This window comes from Equus przewalskii, chromosome 22, assembly GCF_037783145.1.
Source record: "Equus przewalskii isolate Varuska chromosome 22, EquPr2, whole genome shotgun sequence".
Classification (NCBI taxonomy): Eukaryota; Metazoa; Chordata; class Mammalia; order Perissodactyla; family Equidae; genus Equus; species Equus przewalskii.
Genome location: NC_091852.1, coordinates 25,160,864 through 25,181,954, shown reverse-complemented (window position 1 = coordinate 25,181,954; position 21,091 = coordinate 25,160,864). Strand labels below are relative to the sequence as shown.

The 21,091-nt window shown below is 40.1% G+C and overlaps 1 protein-coding gene and 1 long non-coding RNA gene across 8 annotated transcripts in view; one reads left to right on the top strand and one right to left on the bottom strand.

Moving 5' to 3' along the window:
- LOC103554261 (uncharacterized) overlaps positions 1-4,760 on the top strand; it is a 38,671-nt gene extending 33,911 nt beyond the window's left edge. For 4 of the 5 annotated variants that reach the window (XR_011531463.1, XR_011531462.1, XR_011531461.1 and 1 more), the window contains 3 exons: positions 1,480-1,573; positions 1,975-2,066; positions 3,239-4,760. This is a non-coding gene — a long non-coding RNA (uncharacterized lncRNA). The remainder of the gene's footprint in view (positions 1-1,479; positions 1,574-1,974; positions 2,067-3,238) is intronic. The other variant, XR_545657.2, reaches the window with a different exon arrangement.
- Positions 4,761-6,986: 2,226 nt separating this feature from the next.
- PDCD1LG2 (programmed cell death 1 ligand 2) overlaps positions 6,987-21,091 on the bottom strand; it is a 70,423-nt gene continuing 56,318 nt past the window's right edge. For 2 of the 3 annotated variants that reach the window (XM_008525238.2, XM_008525236.2), the window contains one exon: positions 6,987-7,788. In XM_008525238.2, coding sequence (XP_008523460.1) covers positions 7,783-7,788 — 6 coding nt within the window. In that variant the 3' untranslated portion in view covers positions 6,987-7,782. Of the gene's footprint in view, positions 7,789-9,458; positions 9,617-21,091 lie in introns of all 3 variants that reach the window. The other variant, XR_011531459.1, reaches the window with a different exon arrangement.

Here is a 21,091-nt window from a genome sequence, read left to right as displayed (position 1 = left end):
AGCAATTTATCTAATGTCACTGGGATTTAGTTTGCTGTTTTGTAAAATGGAGAAAATAATAGTCCCTACTTCATTGAATTGTGAAGTTTAAATGAGATGATACATGTAAAGCAATTAGAACAATGTCTGGCACATCGTATGAAAGTTAGCTATAATGATAAACTTAATTAACCTCATGATGGCTACCAGCAATATGACATGGGCAGTCTAATTCTTCAAACTCAACACAAGGAGGAACATATATTCCAAACTCTTCTCAGCACTTTGACACATCTATATGCATGACAGGTAGGAAGTATATTATCAGGAAAGGTGGGACAATCAACTTCTGAAAAATGTGACATTTTTGTTTCAAATTTGGAAGTATTTCTCCTCTGGTATTTCATACAATAGTGATATTTTTCTTAGAGTAGGCTACTGACATCTTGTGCTATACATTCCAGGAAAAGTCCACAGATCCATTTGGGCGCTTCCAACACCTCAGCACAAAGAATATCACTTTGACTTTTGTGCATCTGTCCCACGTCCAGCAGACACCAGGGCTACATTCATCTTTGGCTTCCCAGCCTAGTTGTTAACTGCTTGAAGATAAAGACTGTGACTTAGCCACCTAAAATTCCCAGCCTCTAACACAGGGACTTGTGGATAGTAAGAGCTCACCAATTGTTGCCTGATCAAATAAATGACTTTGACAATGAATATTGGCGTCTGCCTCTCCAGCATCCATTCCTATTTTTGAAACTTTCCATAATCCCCACTTTCAGTTCACATGTTCTGAGTGGAGCACCAAACTTAAGTCATCATTCACACGTTCTTCCTTTTTCTTCCAATAATCGGCTTAGGAGAGGGTATATGACATAAGCTTGTCCAGAGTTTAACCCCTGGATTTTGATGAGAATGCTAGAAAAAATACCCTGGCTATTTTGTCTTGTGGGTTTGAACATGGAAGGTTTAGTAACTACTGGCAACCATCTTGTGATCACGAGGGGAGGCCGTGTTTGAAAATAGAATCAACAAAAAGGAAGCAAAGTGAAGAGATGGTAGAGACGATCTGGATCCTGAAGACATTGTTAGAGGCCTGGACCCAGCTGCACCTTTGGCTGTTAAGTTGCTTAAGCCAATCCAAGCTGTTTTTTAAAAAAAATTTAAGCCAGTTTATATCAGGTCTTCTCTCACTTGCAACCAAATGATAAAACTGATTCAACTTGTTCTACAAAAGGCATTTAAAAATAAACTTATTTGTCCTATGCTCATGACCAAAGCAGTTCCTAACTGCTATTTTCTTGTTCCATTAATCAATAAACATATATTAGGCCCTTGTTACATGGTCAGATGCCACAAAGTTTAAGAAAGTTTCTTGTGCTACAGTCTAATTGGAATTCATAGTCTCTGTATTTTCCTCTTTTAAGGAATACATTTCCATTTACCTAGAAAAGTTTTGATTCAGGAATGAGTTGGTTATTTACCTCCTGTTCTCAGTTCCAAGACTCCCTTCCTCTGCTCCGCTCTTTCGTGCTGGGGCTGGGATTCGGCAGATCTCATTGACCATCCTCCCTTGCCAGCTAGCTTTCTGGTAAGTTCAATAAATGGGAAACCCTAGGGCACCGGAATGTGGGAGGAGAATTCCTTCCTGTTTTCAGTTCCTGAATGTAGCTGCAGCCCACAGAAAGGTAGCTGCTCTCTGCAGCTCTAATATTTAGGTTTCCTTAGTATCCACTTTTTGCTCTTTCTGCCTTCTAATATCTTTATAACCAATTCCTGATATTAAATCCACTCTGCTTTCCTGACTGGACCCTGACTGATATGGTACTTGATGCTAGGAGTGGTACTAGGAAGCAGACTCTCAAATACAGGATTCTGGAATTGATTTGCTTTGAACTCAGAGCTGAACTTTTTGCTAATGGAAAATGGGAATGGTAATCTATGGCATGCAATGGTATCACAATTCATTAAATTATCATCTATTCTTGCTAGGTTTGAGTGCCAATGGGAGGAAATCTTTTGGACATCAATTAACTGCTGCATTTGATCATTATGGTTGTAGAGATGATTACAAGGAATGTAAGGTGAGATGGCTGCTTCTGATTGCACTATAGTACTTGCAGGAAGACAATAACAAGCTCCAAGCTTTCAGCTCAGATCATCTTCAGGGCATGAGAGGGCTTCTATGTTTGTTTGGTTTTTTTTGAGGAAGATTAGCCCTGAGCTAACTGCTGCTAATCCTCCTCTTTTTGCTGAAGACTGGCCCTGAGCTAACATCCATGCCCAACTTCCTCTACTTTATATGTGAGACGCCTACCACAGCATGGCGTGCCAAGCTGTTCCATGTCCACACCCGGGATCCAAAGCAGTGAACCCCGGGCTGCCAAGATGTGGAATGTGCACACTTAACCATTGTGCCACCAGGCCGGCCCTCAGAGGGCTTCTAAGGCTGCCTAAAAGTAACTCTTATTCCTTCTACTTACAAGACAGACATGTCTAAAAAATCAGATCCAAATCAAGCATTCACAGACTGGCCAAGTCTCAACTGTGAAAGTTCAGGCAGTAATTTGGAAAGGATAGGACTCTGAGACTAGGAATGGGAACATTCAAGTGGGCTTGGATGAAGCTGAGAATCTTGAACACCCCAAGTTCCCTGAGCTTCCCTTGATAGTGGAAGAAGTCTCCCATTTCCTATTTGATGATACTAGCCTTCCTTTGCTTGGCAACCTGTAATAACCACATAGGAGGCAATTGCCTTGCACGGGGATCCCTATTATTTTTAAGCTCCACTGCTCCTAACACTCATGGCCTTCAGGCTTTTGTCTAGAGTCAGATCTGAGCATATTCATGGGGAGAAGGGCAGAGTCTGGCTCAGGAAGAAAAGGCTTATACTTCGAAAGAATCACAAGATTTTATTAAATTGATATTAGAAGAAACCTAGCTAATATATATGGGGATGGATTCTAACGGTATTAGACCAAGGAGAACAGAATGTAACATTGGGTTGGGGCCAAATTTAGGTAGCCCTGATATAATACAATTTCCATAGATTTTTGGACTTAAGTCTATGGTAGACTGTTATAGGAATACTCCCCAGGTAATCACACCACTTTGTATATCACACCCTCATGTAATCCTCTTCCACATCGATTTTTGGCATGGCCATATGACTTGCTTTGGCAAATGTGATGCAATGGAAACCTGAAAAGCGCTCGTACATTGGGGCTTACCCTCTCTTTTGCTGTTTTTGGACCAGCTGCCATGTTGGAGAAGCATGGACTAACCTGCTGGAGGAAACTTGACCCAAGCAACAGCCAGCACTGATTCCAAGACACATGAATGAGGCCATCAAGGACCAGCATCCTCTGGCAATCTGTTGACTGACTGCAAACGCATGAGTGAGACCAGCTCACCATGGGAAGCAGAAATGAATCGCCCCAGCTGAGCCCAGCCCAAATTGCTAACTTACAAAATCAAGAAAACATAAATGATAAACATAAGCCATTAAGTTTTGTTATACAGCAAAAGCTAGCTGAAACAAATATATTAACTTCAATAGCTGAGAGTTTCTCTATTTGCTTAGTTGGTTGACTGAAACCTGTGCTCAACAGTAGGCTACATTCAATGATGTTGAGCTGATAGAATTTCTCCACAATAATGTACAGGAAGGATTCTAAAGGCTTAGGGAGGTAAGAATAATGGAGTAATTTATCACATGTAACCTGTGCATCTTTCCTCACCTTGAAAGGATCCAAGAAATATTCCCTTCACTAGAGCATTGAGAAATGCATTAGTGAGGGAGCCCCAGCAACCCTGAATACCCCCAGGTGGCTGTTTTCTGTAGGCCAAGGATGAGGGTGGGAAATGCAGCCACTGAGATGGGCTTCTTGATTCAATCAGGATGATGAGATCCCAGAGTGGCAATAGAATTTTTTACTCATAGGAATCTTTGGTGGTTGGCCCTAAGAATTAAATAGATGGCCAGCCTACTAAAGCATTGCTTGATTTATATAATAGAGATCTGACTTGAGTTCCCACAACTGAGAATCACAGCTTCTTCCCCGATTCCTAGACCTTACCAGTTCATTGATCTGAAGCTCCTGGTTGAAGAGAAAAACTGGACCCCTTGAGAAAGAACCCTGTAACAATGCCACAACTACTTTCTGTAGATCTTCCTCCATGCTATCCCAAAAGGGACTTGAAATCATTTACTAAGATGTCTGTGTATGGAGGAAATGGAAATACCCAGATTTTTCAGGGATTCCTAAACATTGCTTTGAAATGACACTAATCCTTAGGAACCCCAAATAGCCCTGTGGTCCACTAGTGAAAATAGGTGCTTATAGTGGTCAGGTGATAAAAAGAATTTGGGCCAATTCCATCTCATCATGGATCTGTGACCCACGCAGCCATTAAAAATTATACTTAGGAAGATTAGTCAACAACATGGGTGTAAGCTTATAATCCTATGACAAATTTGAAAAAAGGATAGAAAATTACATGTTATAACTCTAGCTGAAGTTATAGATGTGTCTAGACAAAGAACAAATGCTAACAGCAAAAATGAAAATACTTGTGTTGGACGATGAGGTCATAGGTGATTTTTGTTTCATCTTTCTCAATTCCTCAAACTCTCCCAAATGCTATTTTTTGCTTCCTTTGTAAAAGGTACTTTTTTTTTTAAAGACTTAGAACTTATCCAACTCTTTTGTTTTAAGGATTGCAATTATATACTTTTTATTCAATCATGTTAAGGTCATAAAAAGTAAGAATGTTAAGTGTAGCCTTCTCTTCAGTATTACAGTGAGTCTCAGAGACAATCACGCACGGGGCACCTATCACATAAAGAGGCTGCAGGACTGACAAAATCCTACTCTCTCCCTGCCCTCCACAAGTTTACAGTCTAAGGGGCATGTGCTCAAATCCTCATGATTCAAAACTGAGAAAGATAACTGCTTCAGAGAGGGACAAAGAAAGCATTGCTCTGCCCAAAGTAAAGAGAGCTCATATTTAATTGGAGAAAATCAGAGAATATTCATGAGCAGAGCTGGCATCTGAGGATGAATAGGATTTTCCGGGGAGAATTGAGGTCCCAGAAAGGACGTGTCCCAGAAAGGAGGTGTTCTGGGTGGAGGCGACAGTATAAACCATACTTGAGGACTGGTGAGCCCTTTGACTTTGCTGAAGAATGTACGGGAGAGTCTAGGGGACACGAAACCCATGCTGATAGACCTCAGCTGGGAATTCCTTGGAGCATAGCTCACTGCTCCTTTAGCAGTAGGATTTAGGAGAAATATCCTGCAGACAGATTAGCTTGATAGTGTCTGGGCACTGACTATTTGGCAAGGGCTAGTGGCTAGTACATAGGGGGATTACCGATGATACTTGATATTTATCAGGTATTTACCATGTGCCTGATGCACTAAGTGCCTGATAAAGGAAGGTACTAAATACCTTTCTTACATTATTCATTTTTTAGATAAGGAAACTGATGCTTAGAGAGATCAACTAACATATCCAAAGTTGTGTAACTCATATATAATTGAGTTGGGGTTGGAATCTCCGACATCAGAGCCTGCACTCCCCCACCCTCCCACAGTGCCTCTTTGGAAAGAGTAAAAGTGAAATTAATCCTCGAGCAGCAAAAGAGACCACAAGGCACATGTAACTGGTAAAGTCCCCACTTAAAGTCGCATCCCGTGGGAAATCAGGGCACGTTACAGGGTAGAATGAATATGGTTTCATCACCCTAACTTCATCCCTTCCAAGCTAAAGAGGCAGTGTTAACCAAATTTCTTAACTTCTATTCTTCAGTTTCCTTATCTTTAAAATGGAGACATAAATAGTGCCTTTTTTCAGAGGGTTTTGAGAGAATTCATTCCAACAATATGTATAAAATGCTAAACAATATGGGGCATATAGTGAGTACTTGATAAATGTTAGATGTTAGGATGGTATGCTGTAGTATAGAACATTTCTTACGTTAGGACACACTGCTTTAGGGTCTTCTTCCCTGAAGAAGCCTAAATCTCAGGATACTGGGGCTTGGGAGCCCTGTCCCTATTTGGTTTTCTAGAAAATAGCCCAAATCTAGGACCAAAGGTGGTATTTTGACAGAAGCCATTATGCCACCAGGTTCCTAATAGAGTCAAACACCACCACCCAGTATGCCAATCACACATCTTGGGGGAGGTGGGGCCCCACATAGGTGGGCTTGCTTCTTTGGGGAGGAGGCCTTGTCTGCCTGCCCTGATCTCCACAGCATTCGAAGGTGCTATTCCTCCAGCAGGGACCCCAGACCAACACATGGGACCTGGGAAACCGCCCTGGGACCCCACTCTTCTGAAGAGGGCATCAAATTGTGCCTCAAAGTCTTTCAAACTTGTGGGAGTCAACTGGCTTGATGGCATATTAAACTTACTGACCTGGATGGGCCTTGAGGAAACCACTTAGCCAAAAGTAGAACATCTGGAAGACTTTGAAGAATAAACTATTAAGTTTTATTCTTCAGAGGCATTCTTTGATTTGTATAGACCGAGAATTGAGAAACTGGGATGTCGTATAATTTGTCTGTTACTCATTTTCACACCCCTTCATTCCCAACCCCAAATTCTTTTTAGTTTGAGCACCAGTTAAAGAGTTTGCTTTAGGCCCACTAAGCTAAGACTCTGTTGTACTTGGTAATGTACACATTTGGATAGTTTATGGGTCAACTCATGTCCTGAGATTCGTGGCCCCAGCACAAAGACCAAATTTAACGTGATTAACCTGTTGTTGCTGAGTCCAGTTACCCTCCACTTTGACGCACATGTAATGGGATCCCACAGGATTTCTGTAATACCAACCATCAAAGACCTTGACTAGAGAGTATCACTGTATCACAGACGTGGAAACTGAGTCACTGAAAAGTTAAGTTTAAAGTCATATAGAGAACCAGGAAAGGAGCCCTAGTTTGGGACTTTGACCATTATGACTACTTATCTGAAATCTTTGCAGGCACAGCATTAAGAATGCCAAAATTTTTTAATGTATATCATTGATTTCTGAAATTAAAAAAACAGAATTTTTTGAAGGAAAGATGTAGTTTAAAAAAACACCATTCAACACAGTGCTATTACAGTTTACAATAAATGCTTCGTGATTTGGACCTCACAAAAATACTCAACGGCTTTTCTCCACATCTTGTAGTTGGCCCTTCTGTGTCCTTAAATGCTTTCTGTTAATTAGAACTCCTCAGATGCTTTCAAGATTCCAGTAAACCATAATACATGTCAATTATGGCTTGACTTTGTATCAAGCCCTATCTGTGAGCTCATAGTCTCAATAGGCTTTTCCAGTATCCAGAGGGAACTATGGATAATTATTAGCCTATTGGCAATCTGTCCATTTCTGTAACTGGAAATTTACACTCATCTCTGCTTCTGGAAATCATTTTGGAACCTTAAAGGGAAATAATTCCCTTTGTTTTCAGTCTGGCAGCAAGAAGGAGCCTCAGGACACTCACAGGGGCCTAGGACCCAGTATGGTCATTTCTAAAGTGCAATAGTGCTTGCTTCAGCCACAGGCTGCAGACATGAGGGGTCGGATCTGTAAAGGGGCGGGCTGCCTGACTTCCTTTGAGCACACCATGGCCAGGTGCTGCCTAGTCTTGCTGCAGTCTCCAGATTAAAGTGCTGGGTCATCCAAAGGCATTTGAAAAGTACAAACAAGAAGCTCTGCAGGCCAAAGTATTCTTGTTCAGAGTCCAGAGGCTTCTTGAGGATATCCCATCAGGTCACCCCAGCTCCTGAGACCGCAGGTTCAAATCTGGGAAGAAAAGTCCACAAATAGGAAAATCACTCTTCTGATTAGAAGATACATAACTTCTCAAAATAAGATTGGAGTGAGAAACTACTTCAGAAAAAAAGCTCATCTATCTGGAGGCAGCATGGTTCAAAACCTTTCTTTTTACCCTCTCTACCATTGCTCTAGTCCGTCTTCAGCCTCTCTCTCCAGACCTATCGCAGGAGCCTTCTCTCCTGCATCCTCTGGGCTGCTGACAGTTCAGTAATCCTGGACCACAGTTCCTAGGGCTCTCTCTTCAAAACCTTTTATAGTTCCCCTTTGTGGCAGATATTTCCATTTATTCCTGCAGATGCATTCTCCACCCTGTTCTGCCCTGTTCATGACCCAGGGGAATAACATTGTGGACTGCATCATTGGGCTCTCTTCCCTCTGGCTTCCATTCCCTTCTTACCCTCCACCTGGGGGAGAGAGGCGATTGCAGTGAGTAGGGGAGTAAGGTTGGGGTAACTATTCCTCAGCAACCTCCCAGACAGGTTGCAGCTTGACTTTATCCCTCTGTTAAATGTCACAGCTCCTTGTGGGCTCCCTTTCCTATTGCTGTTTTCACCAGAGTTCTGGTAACCGTTCCCTTCCCTTTCCCCTTCAGGCCTAGGCGTGAGAGCACTGTCTCAGTGTTTGCTAGTCCCAGGGTGCTGGTTTCCCTTAACCCTGCTCATATCTTTGAAAATAGTGAAAACTTGTAAACTTGCCTCATCACCCCTTCTGAGTATGCGCTCTGTTTCCTGCTGGGACCTGATTGAGGCACCCATGCCTGGTGAGTAAAATCTAATCTCCTTGACTTGGAATTCATGGCTCGTGATGGGGCCCCCAACTGTCTTTCCCCTTATCTCATACCTGACTCTTTCCAAACTAGGATCTCCTGCCTTTTCCTACAGATGCCCCACCTCTTCCTGCCTCTCTGCCTTTCCTCTCTATCTAGAATAGTCTGTTATTTCTGTTTCTGTCTGGTTCAATGTCACATCCTCCATGAAACCTTTCCTTTTCCCTGATTATCCCCAGCCTAAAGTGATATTTTTTTCCCCATCTCTGAGCTTTCATGTGCTATTTATACGACTTATAAAGCCATCGAAAACTATAAAAAATACACAGACTTCTCACATCATTAAAAATTCATAAGCCCAGGAGAGTGAGACTGTTACTGACTCTCCCAGAGGCCCTCGACTCCCTCCTGGGACAGCGGTGCTCTGAGCAGAAAGGAAGTTTGGCATGGAATGGGCATTTCTAGGGATTCTGAAGATAGGTAAATAAGGTGGGTTTTGGAATAAAGTGATAATTTGAGAGCTACATGATTTTCCAAATATGTTCCGAGAAGCACAAGATAGCTTAGAAGCCTTTGCAGGGACCTATGGTAGAGTGGTTCATTCCACCACTGTTTTAATCTGTTTCTGTGAGATGATAGAAAAATATACATATTGGTCTCTGCTCCTGCTTCCTGGAATAGAATTCCAAAAACCTTTGTAATTTCCTAAGTGATAAAAGCAATAGGAGGATCTTTTGTTCTGATATTTGGTCTATGACTCTGGTTCCTGTCACAGAGCTCCTAAATCTATTGGAATTTCCTGGCTGATAACAGTGTCTTTTGCTCTAATGAGGTGATTCTTTGTGTGTGTGTGTGTGTGAGGAAGCCTTACCTTGAGCTAACATCTGTTATAAATCCTCCTTTTTTTTTCTTGGCTTGAGGAAGATTAGCCCTCAGCTAGCATCTGTGCCAATCTTCCTCTACTTTATATGTGGGATGCCTCCTCAGCATGGCTGATGAGTGGAGTAGGTCTGCACCCGGGATCCAAACCTGTGAACGTGGGACACAGAAGTGGAGCGTGTGGAACTTTAACCAGTTGGCCATGGGGCTGGCTCCCTAATGAGGTGATTCTTGATGGGCTTCTGGATGAGGGCTGGTCACTGGAAAGTCTAAGCTACAATTAGAAGCTTGGTATTTTCAGCCCCACTCCCAATTCTCCAGAGAAAGGAGAGGGGTTAAAAATGGAGTTAATGATTGGACATGCCTAGGTGATAAAGCATCCATAAAAATCCCCAAAGTAGGGGTTTGGAAAGCTTTTGGGTTGGTGAACACATGGAGGTGCTGGAAGAGTGGTGCATGGGGAGAGCATGGAAGCTTGAAACCCCTTCCCACATATTCATTTCTTCCATCTGCAAGTTCCTCTGTATCCTTTATCATATCCTTTTATATAATAAACTGGTAAACAGTAAGTAAACCATTTTCCTGAGCTCTGTGAACCACTCTAGCAAATTAATTGAACCTGAGGAGGGGATCATGGGAACCTCAGATTTATAGCCAATTGGTCAGAAGCACAGGTGACAACCTGGACTTGCCATTGGCATCTGAAGTCGGGGGGTGGGCAGTCTTATGGGAAGACTTTAACTGTGGGATCTCATGCTATCTGCAGATAGAGAGTGTCAGAATTGAGTTAAATTGTAGGACAATTTAACACCCTGCTGGTGTTGCAGAGAATTTCTTGGTGGGAAAAACCCTCATGCCTCTGGTGTCAGAAGTATTGTGAGTGTGGTAGTAGTGTGAGAGTAAAGGAGAAACACAGGAGGTGGACTGAAGTTTTTCCTACTCAGTATATATAGGTATTTTGTCTAATATTTCCTTTATAAAAGGGTTATAATGGCAAAAAAGAAAAAAAAAGATCAGAAACCACTGGAATAGGAAAGGGGAAAGGAGATCCCTCCATGGTGCCATGCTGATGTTGTGGTCAGTTCTCAGTGGACATTCTTAAGGGGAAGACAAGAGACTCATGGAAACAAAATAAAACAGAAAGACATACAGATGGGATCAATTGCTAGGGGGTATATAGAGAGTTGGCCTCTTTTAATTTTAACCAAATTATGCCAATGAAAACAGTTTTTTCACTATCTTGTCTCCAATACTTGATGTAAGAATCTTAGCTGACTAGTGTCCTTAATTCATCCTTATAATTCCCACACAGCCTACCTGACACAGAGTCTTGCAGATAGCAGCCACTTAATACATGTTTGAAAGTGAATGAATAAATAGCACTATACTGGAATCACAAGACCTTTTATTTTTCTGTCATTATTTCATTCAAGAAAGTCACTTAAGATCCCTTAGCCCAAGTCTCACCATCTCTAAAATGAGGAAGTCAAGTTACGTGGTCTATAAGCTCTCAGAAACCATGGCTTGATGACTAGAATAACTCTTTTTAAAGGAAGCATGATAAATATCTATGGTATCAGAATCCACTCCCAAAGTTATACTGGTTGACAACTTCATTGCCTGCATAAAAGCAAGAAGCCATGGGCCCAAATAGCAGCACAATCAAGTAAGGTTAGCTGGAAGAAGAACTTCCACAAACTGAAAGGACAGTGTGCCAGACACAAGGACTCAGGCAGTTTCAACTCTAGCTCTAGTTCCACCACTAAGTTATAAGATGACCTTGTGCAAGTCACCTCATCTCTTACATCCTTGGAGTATGCATTCACCCCTTCTAGGCTGGCAGAACTGGGAATCTCTGAAAGGCAACTAAGACATTGATATATGTCCTTGAAAGAGGGTATAGCATTTTCCTCCCTAAAGTTGACGAGGACCCAATGAAGGATCCTATATAATGCATTTGACTGCTGGGATTAGAGAGGTGAGTGGGGCATGGTTAAAATTGCTTCAGAAAGTATCATTATCCATCTAACAAGCACCCCTGGGTACTTACAAGTGGTACATTGGGAAATTTAAAAATGCATTAAAGTACAAAAAAAAAAATCAGGAAACATAAAGGAAGAAAACAATACAAGTTTCCACAACATAAAGACAATGATTGTGGGCATTTTAATGATTTTACTTCACTTTTTTTGGGAGAAAGGGAGTGTGGTGGATATATTAAAAACATTTTTAAATAGAGAACTAATGATATGGTAAGTATATTTGGGAGTTTTTGTCATAAATGGATGTTAAATCTTGTCAAATGCTTTCTCTGCATCTATTGAGGTGTTCATGTGATTTTTCTTCTTCATTGGTGTATCATATTGATTGATTTGAGGATGTTGAACCATCCCTGTGTCCCTGAAATAAATCCCACTTGATTGTGGTGTATGATCCTTTTAATGTATTGTTGTACTTGATTTGTTAGCATTTTGTTGAGGATTTTTGCATCTATGTTCATCAGTGATGTTGGCCTGTAATTTTCCTTTTTTGTGTTGTCCTTATCTAGTTTTGGTATCAAGGTAATGTTGGCTTAATTAAGTAAGTTAGGAAGTGTCCCATTCTTTTCAATTTTTTGGAAGAGTTTGAGAAGGATAGGTATTAAATCTTCTTTGAATGTTTGTTAGAATTCACCGGAGAAGTTGTCCGGTCCTGGACTTCTATATTTTAAGAGGTTTTTGATTACAGTTTCAATCTCTTTACTTGTTACTGGTCTATTCAGATTGTCTTATTTCTTCTTGATTCAGTTTTTGGAGGTTGTATGATTCTAAGAATTTATCTATTTCTTCTAGGTTATCCAATTTGTTGGCACATAGTTTTTCAAAGTATTCGTTTATAGTCCTTTGTGTTTCTGTGATATACATTGTAATTTCTCCCCTTTCATTTCTGATTTTATTTATTTGAGCCTTCTCTCCTTTTTTCTTCATAGGTCTAGCTAAAGGTTTGTCAATTTTGTTTATCTTTTCAAAGAATCAGCTCTTAGTTTCATTGATCCTTTCTATTGTCTTTTTAGTCTATTTTATTTCTTTCCAGTCTGATTTTTATTATTTCCTCCCTTCTACTGACTTTGGGCTTCATTTGTTATTCTTCTCTAGTTCTTTCAGATGTGGTATTAGAATATTTATTTGACATTTTTCTTGTTTCTTGAGGTAGGCCTGTATTGCTATATACGTCCCTCTTAGTACTGCTTTTGCTGTATCCCATAAGTTTTGGTATGTTGTGTTTTCATTTTCATTTGTCTCTATGTTTTTTTTTTTTAATTTCTCCTTTGATTTCTTCATTGATCCAATAGTTGTTCAGTAGCATGTTGTTCAGTCTCCACATGTTTGTGACTTTTCCAGCTTTCTTCTTGTAGTTGATTTCTAGTTTCATAGCATTGTGGTCAGAAAAGATGCTTGATATGATTTCAATCTTCTTAAATTTATTGAGACTTGTTTTTTTCCCCAACATATGGTCTATATTTGAGAATGTTCCATGTGCACTTGAGAAGAATGTGTAATCCACTGCTTTGGGATGGAATGTTCTCTATATATCTATTAAGTCCATCTTGTCTAGTGTTTCGCATAAGGCCACCGTTTCCTTATTGATTTTCTGTCTGGATGATCTATCCATTGATGTAAGTAAGGTGTTAAAGTCTACTACTATTATTGTGTTGCTGTCAATTTTTCCCTTTAGGTCTGTTAATAGTTCCTTTATATACTTTGGTGCTCCTATGTTAGGTGCATATATATTAATAAATGTTATGTCTTCTTGGTAGAATGTCCGTTTTGTAATTATATAATGTCCATTTTTGTCTCTTGTTATCTTTTTTGACTTGAAGTCTAATTCGTCCAATATATGTATGACTACACCCACATTCTTTTAGTTGTCATTTGCTTGGAGTATCATCTTCCATCCCTTTACTCTGAACCTGTTTGTTTTTAGAGCTCAGATGGCTCTCCTGGAGGCAGTATATTGTTGGGTCTTGTTTTTTAATCTATCTAGCCACTGTATCTTTTGGTGAACTCAATCTATTTACTTTTAGGGTGATTATTGATATCTGAGAGCTTAATACTGCCATTTTGTCTCTTGTTTTCTGGTTGTTCTATATTTCCATTGTTTCTTTTTCCTTATATTTCTGTCTGCCATTTGAGTTTGGTAGTTTTCTGTGATATGTTTCTCTGTTTCCTCTTTTTTATGTTTTGTGACTCCGCTCTGATTTTTTGTTTTGTGGTTACCATGAGGTTTGTATAAAAGATCTCATAGATGAGAGAGTCCCTTTTCTGCTGATAGCATCTTATCTCCATTAGCCTATGCAGGTTCTGTCCTTTACCTCTTCCCCTTCTATGTTTTTGTTGTCACAAATTATCCCTGTTTGTATTGTGAGTTTGTTATCAAATTGAAGTGGTTATAGTTATTTTTGATGCTTTCTTTCCCTTTAGCCCTTATGTTATAATTAAGTGTTTAATAAGTTATTCTGTTATAGGGTTGCAATTTTCTGATTCTGTCTATCTATCACCTTGCTCAAAACTTTGCCTTTTCATTTCAGGTAGGAGGACTCCTTTCAACATTTCTTGTAAGGCTGGTCCAGTGGCATAAACTCCCTCAGCTTTTGTTTGTCTGGGAAAGTCTTTATTTGTCCTTCCTATCTGAAGGATAACTTTGCTTGATAGATTATTCTTGGCTGAAATCCAAGATTCTTGGGAGAAATCCACTGATAGCCTAATGGGGGTTCCTAAAAGTTCTTTTCTTTTCTTTGTTCACCCTTAATATTCTTTCTTTGTCATTGACTTTTGACAGTCTTAATATAACGGGCCTTGGAGAAGGTTTTTTTGCATTGAGATAATTAGGCGTTCTATTAGCTTCACATACTTGTATATCCAATTCCTTCCCCAGGTTTGGGAAGTTCTCAGCTATTCTTTATTTAAATAACCTCTCTGCTCCCTTCTCCCTCTCTTTTCCTTCTGGGATACCTATTGTCCTTATTTTACTTTTCTTAATTGAGTCAGATATTTCTCGTAGAATGTCTCCATTTTTAAAAAAACTTAATTCTCTCTCTTCTACTTGAATCATTTCTAGAATTCTATCTTCAAGCTTGCTAATTCTCTCTTCCACATGGTCTGCTTAATTTCCAGTGCTTTTACTTTATTTTTCATCTCATTAATTTTGTGTTCCTCAGCTCCAGAATTTCTTCTTCTTCTTCTTTTTTTTTTTAGAGTTCCAATCTCTGGTGAAGCACTCCTTCTATTCATTGATTTTATTCCTGAGCTCTTTGACCTTTCTTTCTGAGCTTTGTTGTAACTCACTGAATTTCTTCACGACAGCTGTTTTGAATTCTCTGTCAGTTAGACTGCAACCTTCTGTGACTTCAGGTTTGGTTTCTGGAGAGTCGTCATTTTCTTTCTGTGCTACTGTGTTACTGCAGTTCTTCGCAGTACCTGATGAGTTGATCCTCTGCTGGCATATTTGTGGTAGTAAATATGTTTCTTATTTGGTTACTTTGATTCCGAGCTGCTTCTGGTTGTATTTGAGAGCTTGCACTTTCCACCCTCCACTGCCTTTGCCAGAGGCATCATCAATGCCCTCCTTGTGCTGCTTGTGCCTCTGAGGTTGCTGGTGCCTTGCTGTTTATTGATGTGGCTGCAGCTGTGGGTGCCGCTACCAGGGCCACCAGGCTGCAAGCACCTCTGCTGTTTCTGGGGTTGCCTGGGTCTTGTGTTATCCCACTGGGCTCTGCAGGATCTCCATGGGCTTGGGAGCCACTGCCACATGCACCACCTGTGCTGCTGCTCCCAGGTTCTCTGGGGGTTCTGGCAGTGCTGCTGTTGGAGGCTCAAGCTTCATGGGTGTTGCTGCCACTGCCAGGGACCCAGGGTCTTGTATGCAACCCCCACTGCTGGTAGGGCTGGTGTCAAGGGTGCCACCACTGGGGGCTGGGTCATGGGTACAGTTGTGGCACCTGAAGCCTCAGGTTGTGGGCACCACCCACCACTGCTGGGGGAGAAGGAGGGGCTAAGCCATGAGTGCCATTGCTACTCTTGCAGCCTCTGGTCTCCAGCACCAGTGTGCTTTTTGAAACCTCAGGTCATAGGTACCACTGCCACTGTGGAGATATGTGTGTTTTGGAATCAGCCCCAACTGTTGGAATGGCTGGTGTTGGAGGCTTCACACACCGGAGGAGAGGGGCACACTGGGTCACAGGTATCTCACAGTTCCCGGACTCTCCTGTCATAGGTCCACAGTGATTCCTGGAACCTCTGGGCGCATGGGCTATGGATTCCTGGGGCCTCCTTTCTCAGGCATTATCTCAGTTCCTGGGGCCTCTGTTCATAGGCACAGCCACAGATCCTGGAACCTCTCCTCTCAGGAGCTGCTGCTGCTGCTCCCCAAGTTCCACCGCCTCCAGGAGGTCCAGTCCACCCACCTCCAGATGTATAGATGTGTAGATCTCTCAGGTGTTCTAGTGTGCTGCACATAGTCCATTGTTGGTCAATGGATGTCCTACTGGTTGTAACTTAAAGCAGAGAGACAAAGGCAGCAACTCACTCTGCCATGATTGGCAAAGAATTTCTTGGTAAGTATATTTGGGACATAGCCACCCACTTCCAAAAAAATTGGCCATGAAAGCCCTGTGAATAGCAGTGGAGTATTGTCTGATATAGCACTGGAAAGTGAGAGGATGGTGCAAAAAGACTGGGCAGGGTTCCATTCTACTCTACACAGGGCTGCTAGAAGCCAGAATCAACTTGACAGCACTAACAACAAAGTATATTTTTATAACTTAACTTTTTTATTATATAGAAAGTATTTTCCCATATTATTAGTCTTCAGAAACAGAATTTTTAATGGTAACATATGGTTTATTGAGTAGAGGTTCCAGTTTTTCCCTGTTGTATCAGAGTAGACTAGGTTATGTGACAGCAACAAACCACCAAAATCTCAATACAATAAACAAAGGTTTATTCTTTCTCATGTTTCCTGTTCATTGAGGGTCAGCAGGGGGCTCTGTTATTTGTAGTTACTCAGAGACCCAGGCTAATTTAGCAATCACTACCTTGTATGTTGCTGGTTACCACGCCAGAAAGAAAAAGAAAATATGGCAAAACATGTGCTAGCTCTTATATCTTCTACCCAGAATTAACACACATCACGTATGCTAACATTTATTTGACCAAAGCAAGTCACATGACCACACCTAACTTCAAATTAATTGCAGAGAAGTGCAATCCTATTATGTTCACAAAAGCAAGAGATCCAGGAAATATGTGAAATAACACTAATGACCACCACATCCACCATGGAGGAGGATGGGAATGAGCTATCTTTTTGGTCACATTTAGTTTGATCTGAGTTTATTTACATTATAATATTAAAGTTAAAGCCTTGAAGGCCTATCTGAGGAGATTGAGAAGTCTGGATTTCCACAAGAATAAGAACAGGTAGCACTTTTCCCAGACTTGCCTAGAAAGTTAGAAGCAGAGCCATGGAGGGAAAACCCAGCCCTGAGAAGCTGTTGCTTGAGCTACTCAGCCCTGCTGGGCACTCCCACAATAATCAGGTCTCGCTTCAGTCTCTGATCAGTGAAGCAAAACCAGCAAGCCCTTCCCTTCTCAAGTGGGAAGGGAGAATGTTTATCTGAATAACATTCTTGTCAGAAGTATGTACAATTGATATGCTCAGGCCAAGTTCCAAGACTCCCTCTCCCAAGGTGATGCTGAGTAAGAACATGATGGCCCAGGATGGCTTCTGGATAGCCTGGAACTCACTGCCCCCACATGGGTGGTTTGGAGGTGAGGCAGAGCTGGGGTGGCAGAGAATGGGAGTGGGAAAGTAAAAGCCCTGAGCTGGCTGGGCCTAAACACTTACTAGTGGGGCTCTGTCCTCAGAGTTCAGAGAGCTGAAGTAGGAGTGGAAGGAGGCACTAGATCACTTAGTAATGGAAGAAGTACATCGACTGTGGGTTGAGGGAGAAGGCACAAAGCCAGGGACAACCTCTAGGTCAGGGGTCAGCAAACTTTTTCTGTAAAAGGCCAGATTGTAAAAAATTTAGACTTTATGGGCTATATGGTCTATGTTGCAATTAGTATTCTGCCATCAGAGGTAAGGGAAGGGGCGTGAAATGGGGGGACATTATGGAAACAATGAACATGGCTATGTGTCAATAAAACTTTTTTACAAAAACAGCAGAGATTTGGCCCCTTGGCCATAGTTTGCCTACCCCTTGTTAGTTGATACATATCAATGGACTATAACGTACTAACTTTGGTTAATTCTCTTTTAATAGGTGTCTACTGAAAGTACACTGCACCTACTTTCTAGAAATTTATAACTTAGTCCTTTGGGAACTATGGACCCTACACAATGTAAGCTTCTTACCTAGCATAAGTGTTATGAATAATATGCTTATTTTCTTTTAATAAATATATGGCATACAGGACATTAATGATTATAACCTGGTCCTGTAAATCCAATTTTACTAAACACAATACCTGTTTTCTCAGAATAAGAAAAAGCAATTTGAAAGTAGATGACAAATCAGAAGAAAACATGAAATACATAACAGACAATGGGTTAATATTAACTGTATGTAAAGACATAAATGAAAAGGTGGACAAAAGATTTGCATAACCAATTCACAAAGGAAGACAAAACCTATATGAAAAATGATTTCTCTCTCTTATAACTTTAAAATACAAATTAAAATAATAATGACTTACAATTTTCAATTTTCAAATTAGCAAAATTTAAAAATAATCATAGGGCTGGCCCCGTGGCTCAGTGGTTAAGTTCACGTGCTCCACTTAGGTGGCCCAGGATTTTGCCAGTTCGGATCCTGGGCGTGGACATGGCACTGCTCATCAAGCCATGCTGAGGCAGCGTCCCACATGCCACAATTAGAAGGACCCACAACTAAAAATACACAACTATGTACCAGGGGCTTTGGGAAGAAAAGGAAAAATAAAATCTATAAAAACAATGGTAATACCAAGTATCAGAACAAGTGTGATAAAGCTAGCTCTTTCGTATATCATTAGTATAAATTGGTATAACTTTTTAGATTGTACCACATTTCAGCAATACATTTTGAGAGTCTTAAAAATGCCTGTAGCTTTACCCCAGTAATTCTGTGTCTTGGATTTTATCTTATGGTAATAATCAGAGTTGCCCATAAAGATTTATGTACAAGGCTATTAATTGTGATAACGTTTAAGCAGCAAAAAAATAAAATAACTCTATGAGGTACATACTAAATTTCCAACAATAGAGAATTAGTTAGATAAATCCTGGTACATGTATACAGTAAAATATCATAGAGCCATTAGTTACATTTTTAGTATACAGGTAATATTAATGATATAAAATTGAATTTAAAAAAATCAAGCTATACATACTGTAATTTGATTTTGTAAACATTTAAATAGATAAAAATATTAGGAATTAAATATTAACCATGGTAATCTCTGGGCAATGGATTAGAAATTATTCTTATTTTCTTTATACCTTTTTCATTTTTATACTCAGAAAAAATTATGTAACAAAAAATATTCTAAAAATTGTTATAAGCTATCCTTTTATAAGCTGGTGAACAACTAAAATTAAAGAAGATTTATCTTTTAGAGTGAACCAAATTTGGTCAAAATCAGTCACCTTTTTTAAAATTTATCACAGAATAAACTAAAAGAAGCACACACAAATGGACAATAAGACAGACAAACAACAAATACCCAATAGTTTTAATATCTCACTTCATTACACTGACCAGGTAGACATAAAATATATACACATGGAAGCAGCCAGAAAATAATGCTGTGATCATGTGCGTAAGAGTGGTGTAGCCTGTGTGGACGATGCAGAGGGAAAATAAAAAGGGGTGAGCTGGGGGAGAGAGTTCTTGTTTTCTTGGCTCTTCAAACATAGGCCTCAGACCTATCCTCCTTTTATTGCCAACATCACTATCTCCATGTCCTGCTCCCTCTTCTTCCCGGGAGATATTACCCAGAATGTTAAACTAGTTTTCAATAAACAGTTAGTAACTTTATAGGCAAGAACTTAAAAAATATCTACTGAAATCTAACACATTGGTATTTATCTTGACAAAACCATAAAACATTATACTAAGTAAAAATGGGCCATTTTTTCCTTTTATACCCCATTGATATTGACCATTAGTCAATTTCTGCATTTTATGCAGCTCTGAACATGCTTACAAAGATTGGGATAAATTTGAAAATAACTTTGAATGCAACTGAAACATGTAGAATACAAAATAATGTGTCAACATTATATGTGTTAAAATATGTATGTACATGACAAAGATGAATGGAAACACAGATAAACACATAATTTTTTTTTAAAAAAGAGCATCTACTCCACATTTGGCAAATATATGGCCAAGGTCCCCATCCCACACCCAAGGCAGACATTATTTGTCAATCACTGTACCCCCCACCTTGAAATGGTCTCCCAAACCATCCTCATCTCCTCTCTAGGCATCCCTTCCACCTGATATGAGCCCTGTTTGCCCTTTTGGATTTGATCCAACCTTCTCAATTCACAAATGACTAAACTGAAGCCCCGAGAGGGGGTGGATCTTACCTAAGATTATGTAGCTAGCTCAGCTCACAGAAAAACTTGAATCTAAATCTCTTGAATTTTAGTCATAACCTCTTTTTAATAAAAATAAATATTTCAGGCATAAAACAAAGGATAGAGAATAATATAATGAACATCTGTGTACTCACCACCCAGTTTAAGAGTTTAAATTTGGTGTTTATCATTTCCATGCTGTTTTTGTACTTTTACTTCACATGACCATTTCCGTAAACACTACTTAGGGGTTGTTTGCATGTTTTTAAACTCTGCAATTGGTAATAGATTTTCTATATCTTTCTACAATCCGTCTTTCCTCTCAAAAGTATCTTGTTCAGATTTATCCATCTCAAAAATACATCTAGTTTTGGTGCTTTCATTTTAACTACTGTATAGTCTTCCTATTCCTCTATTCTTCTACTGATTCATATTTGATGATTTCTAATTTGTTGCTATTACAAGTCATAGTAGCAGGAACATTCCTATGATGTATATCTGATTGGTCCTAACCTCTATATCACACCACATATTCTCAGGTGAGTGTCAGGGAGGTGAGAGAGAGAGTGGAGGAGCATCACTCTCTCATCTCTCTGACTCTCCCTTCTCCCGATTAGAAGGTAGACACGGTGACTATATATTATTGGTGGCAGGGGTGGGGTGGGGGTGGGGGATTAGTCCCATTTCTTTAATTTGACTTTTGATCAAGATAGTTACTTTATTTTGAATTTCAGATACCATTAAAAGAGGGGGTGAGATTTCTCTGTTTATAAGGAGATGTATTGGTTTAAAATGGTTGTGATATCCTGCTAATCCAAAGAAGTCATTTAAAATAGGGCAATATTCGGACCATGTGGCAGGCCTTAGGGTGAGACATTTGGAATGGCAGCAAGCCTTTGAGCGTTTCTCAGTTCCTCAAATAGATGTTTCTGCCTTCATTACTCAGGTCCTAACCTCTTTTCTGATAATATTTTCTCTCTAGGGGGAAGGTTGCAAACTGGTCATTGACACACTCAATTA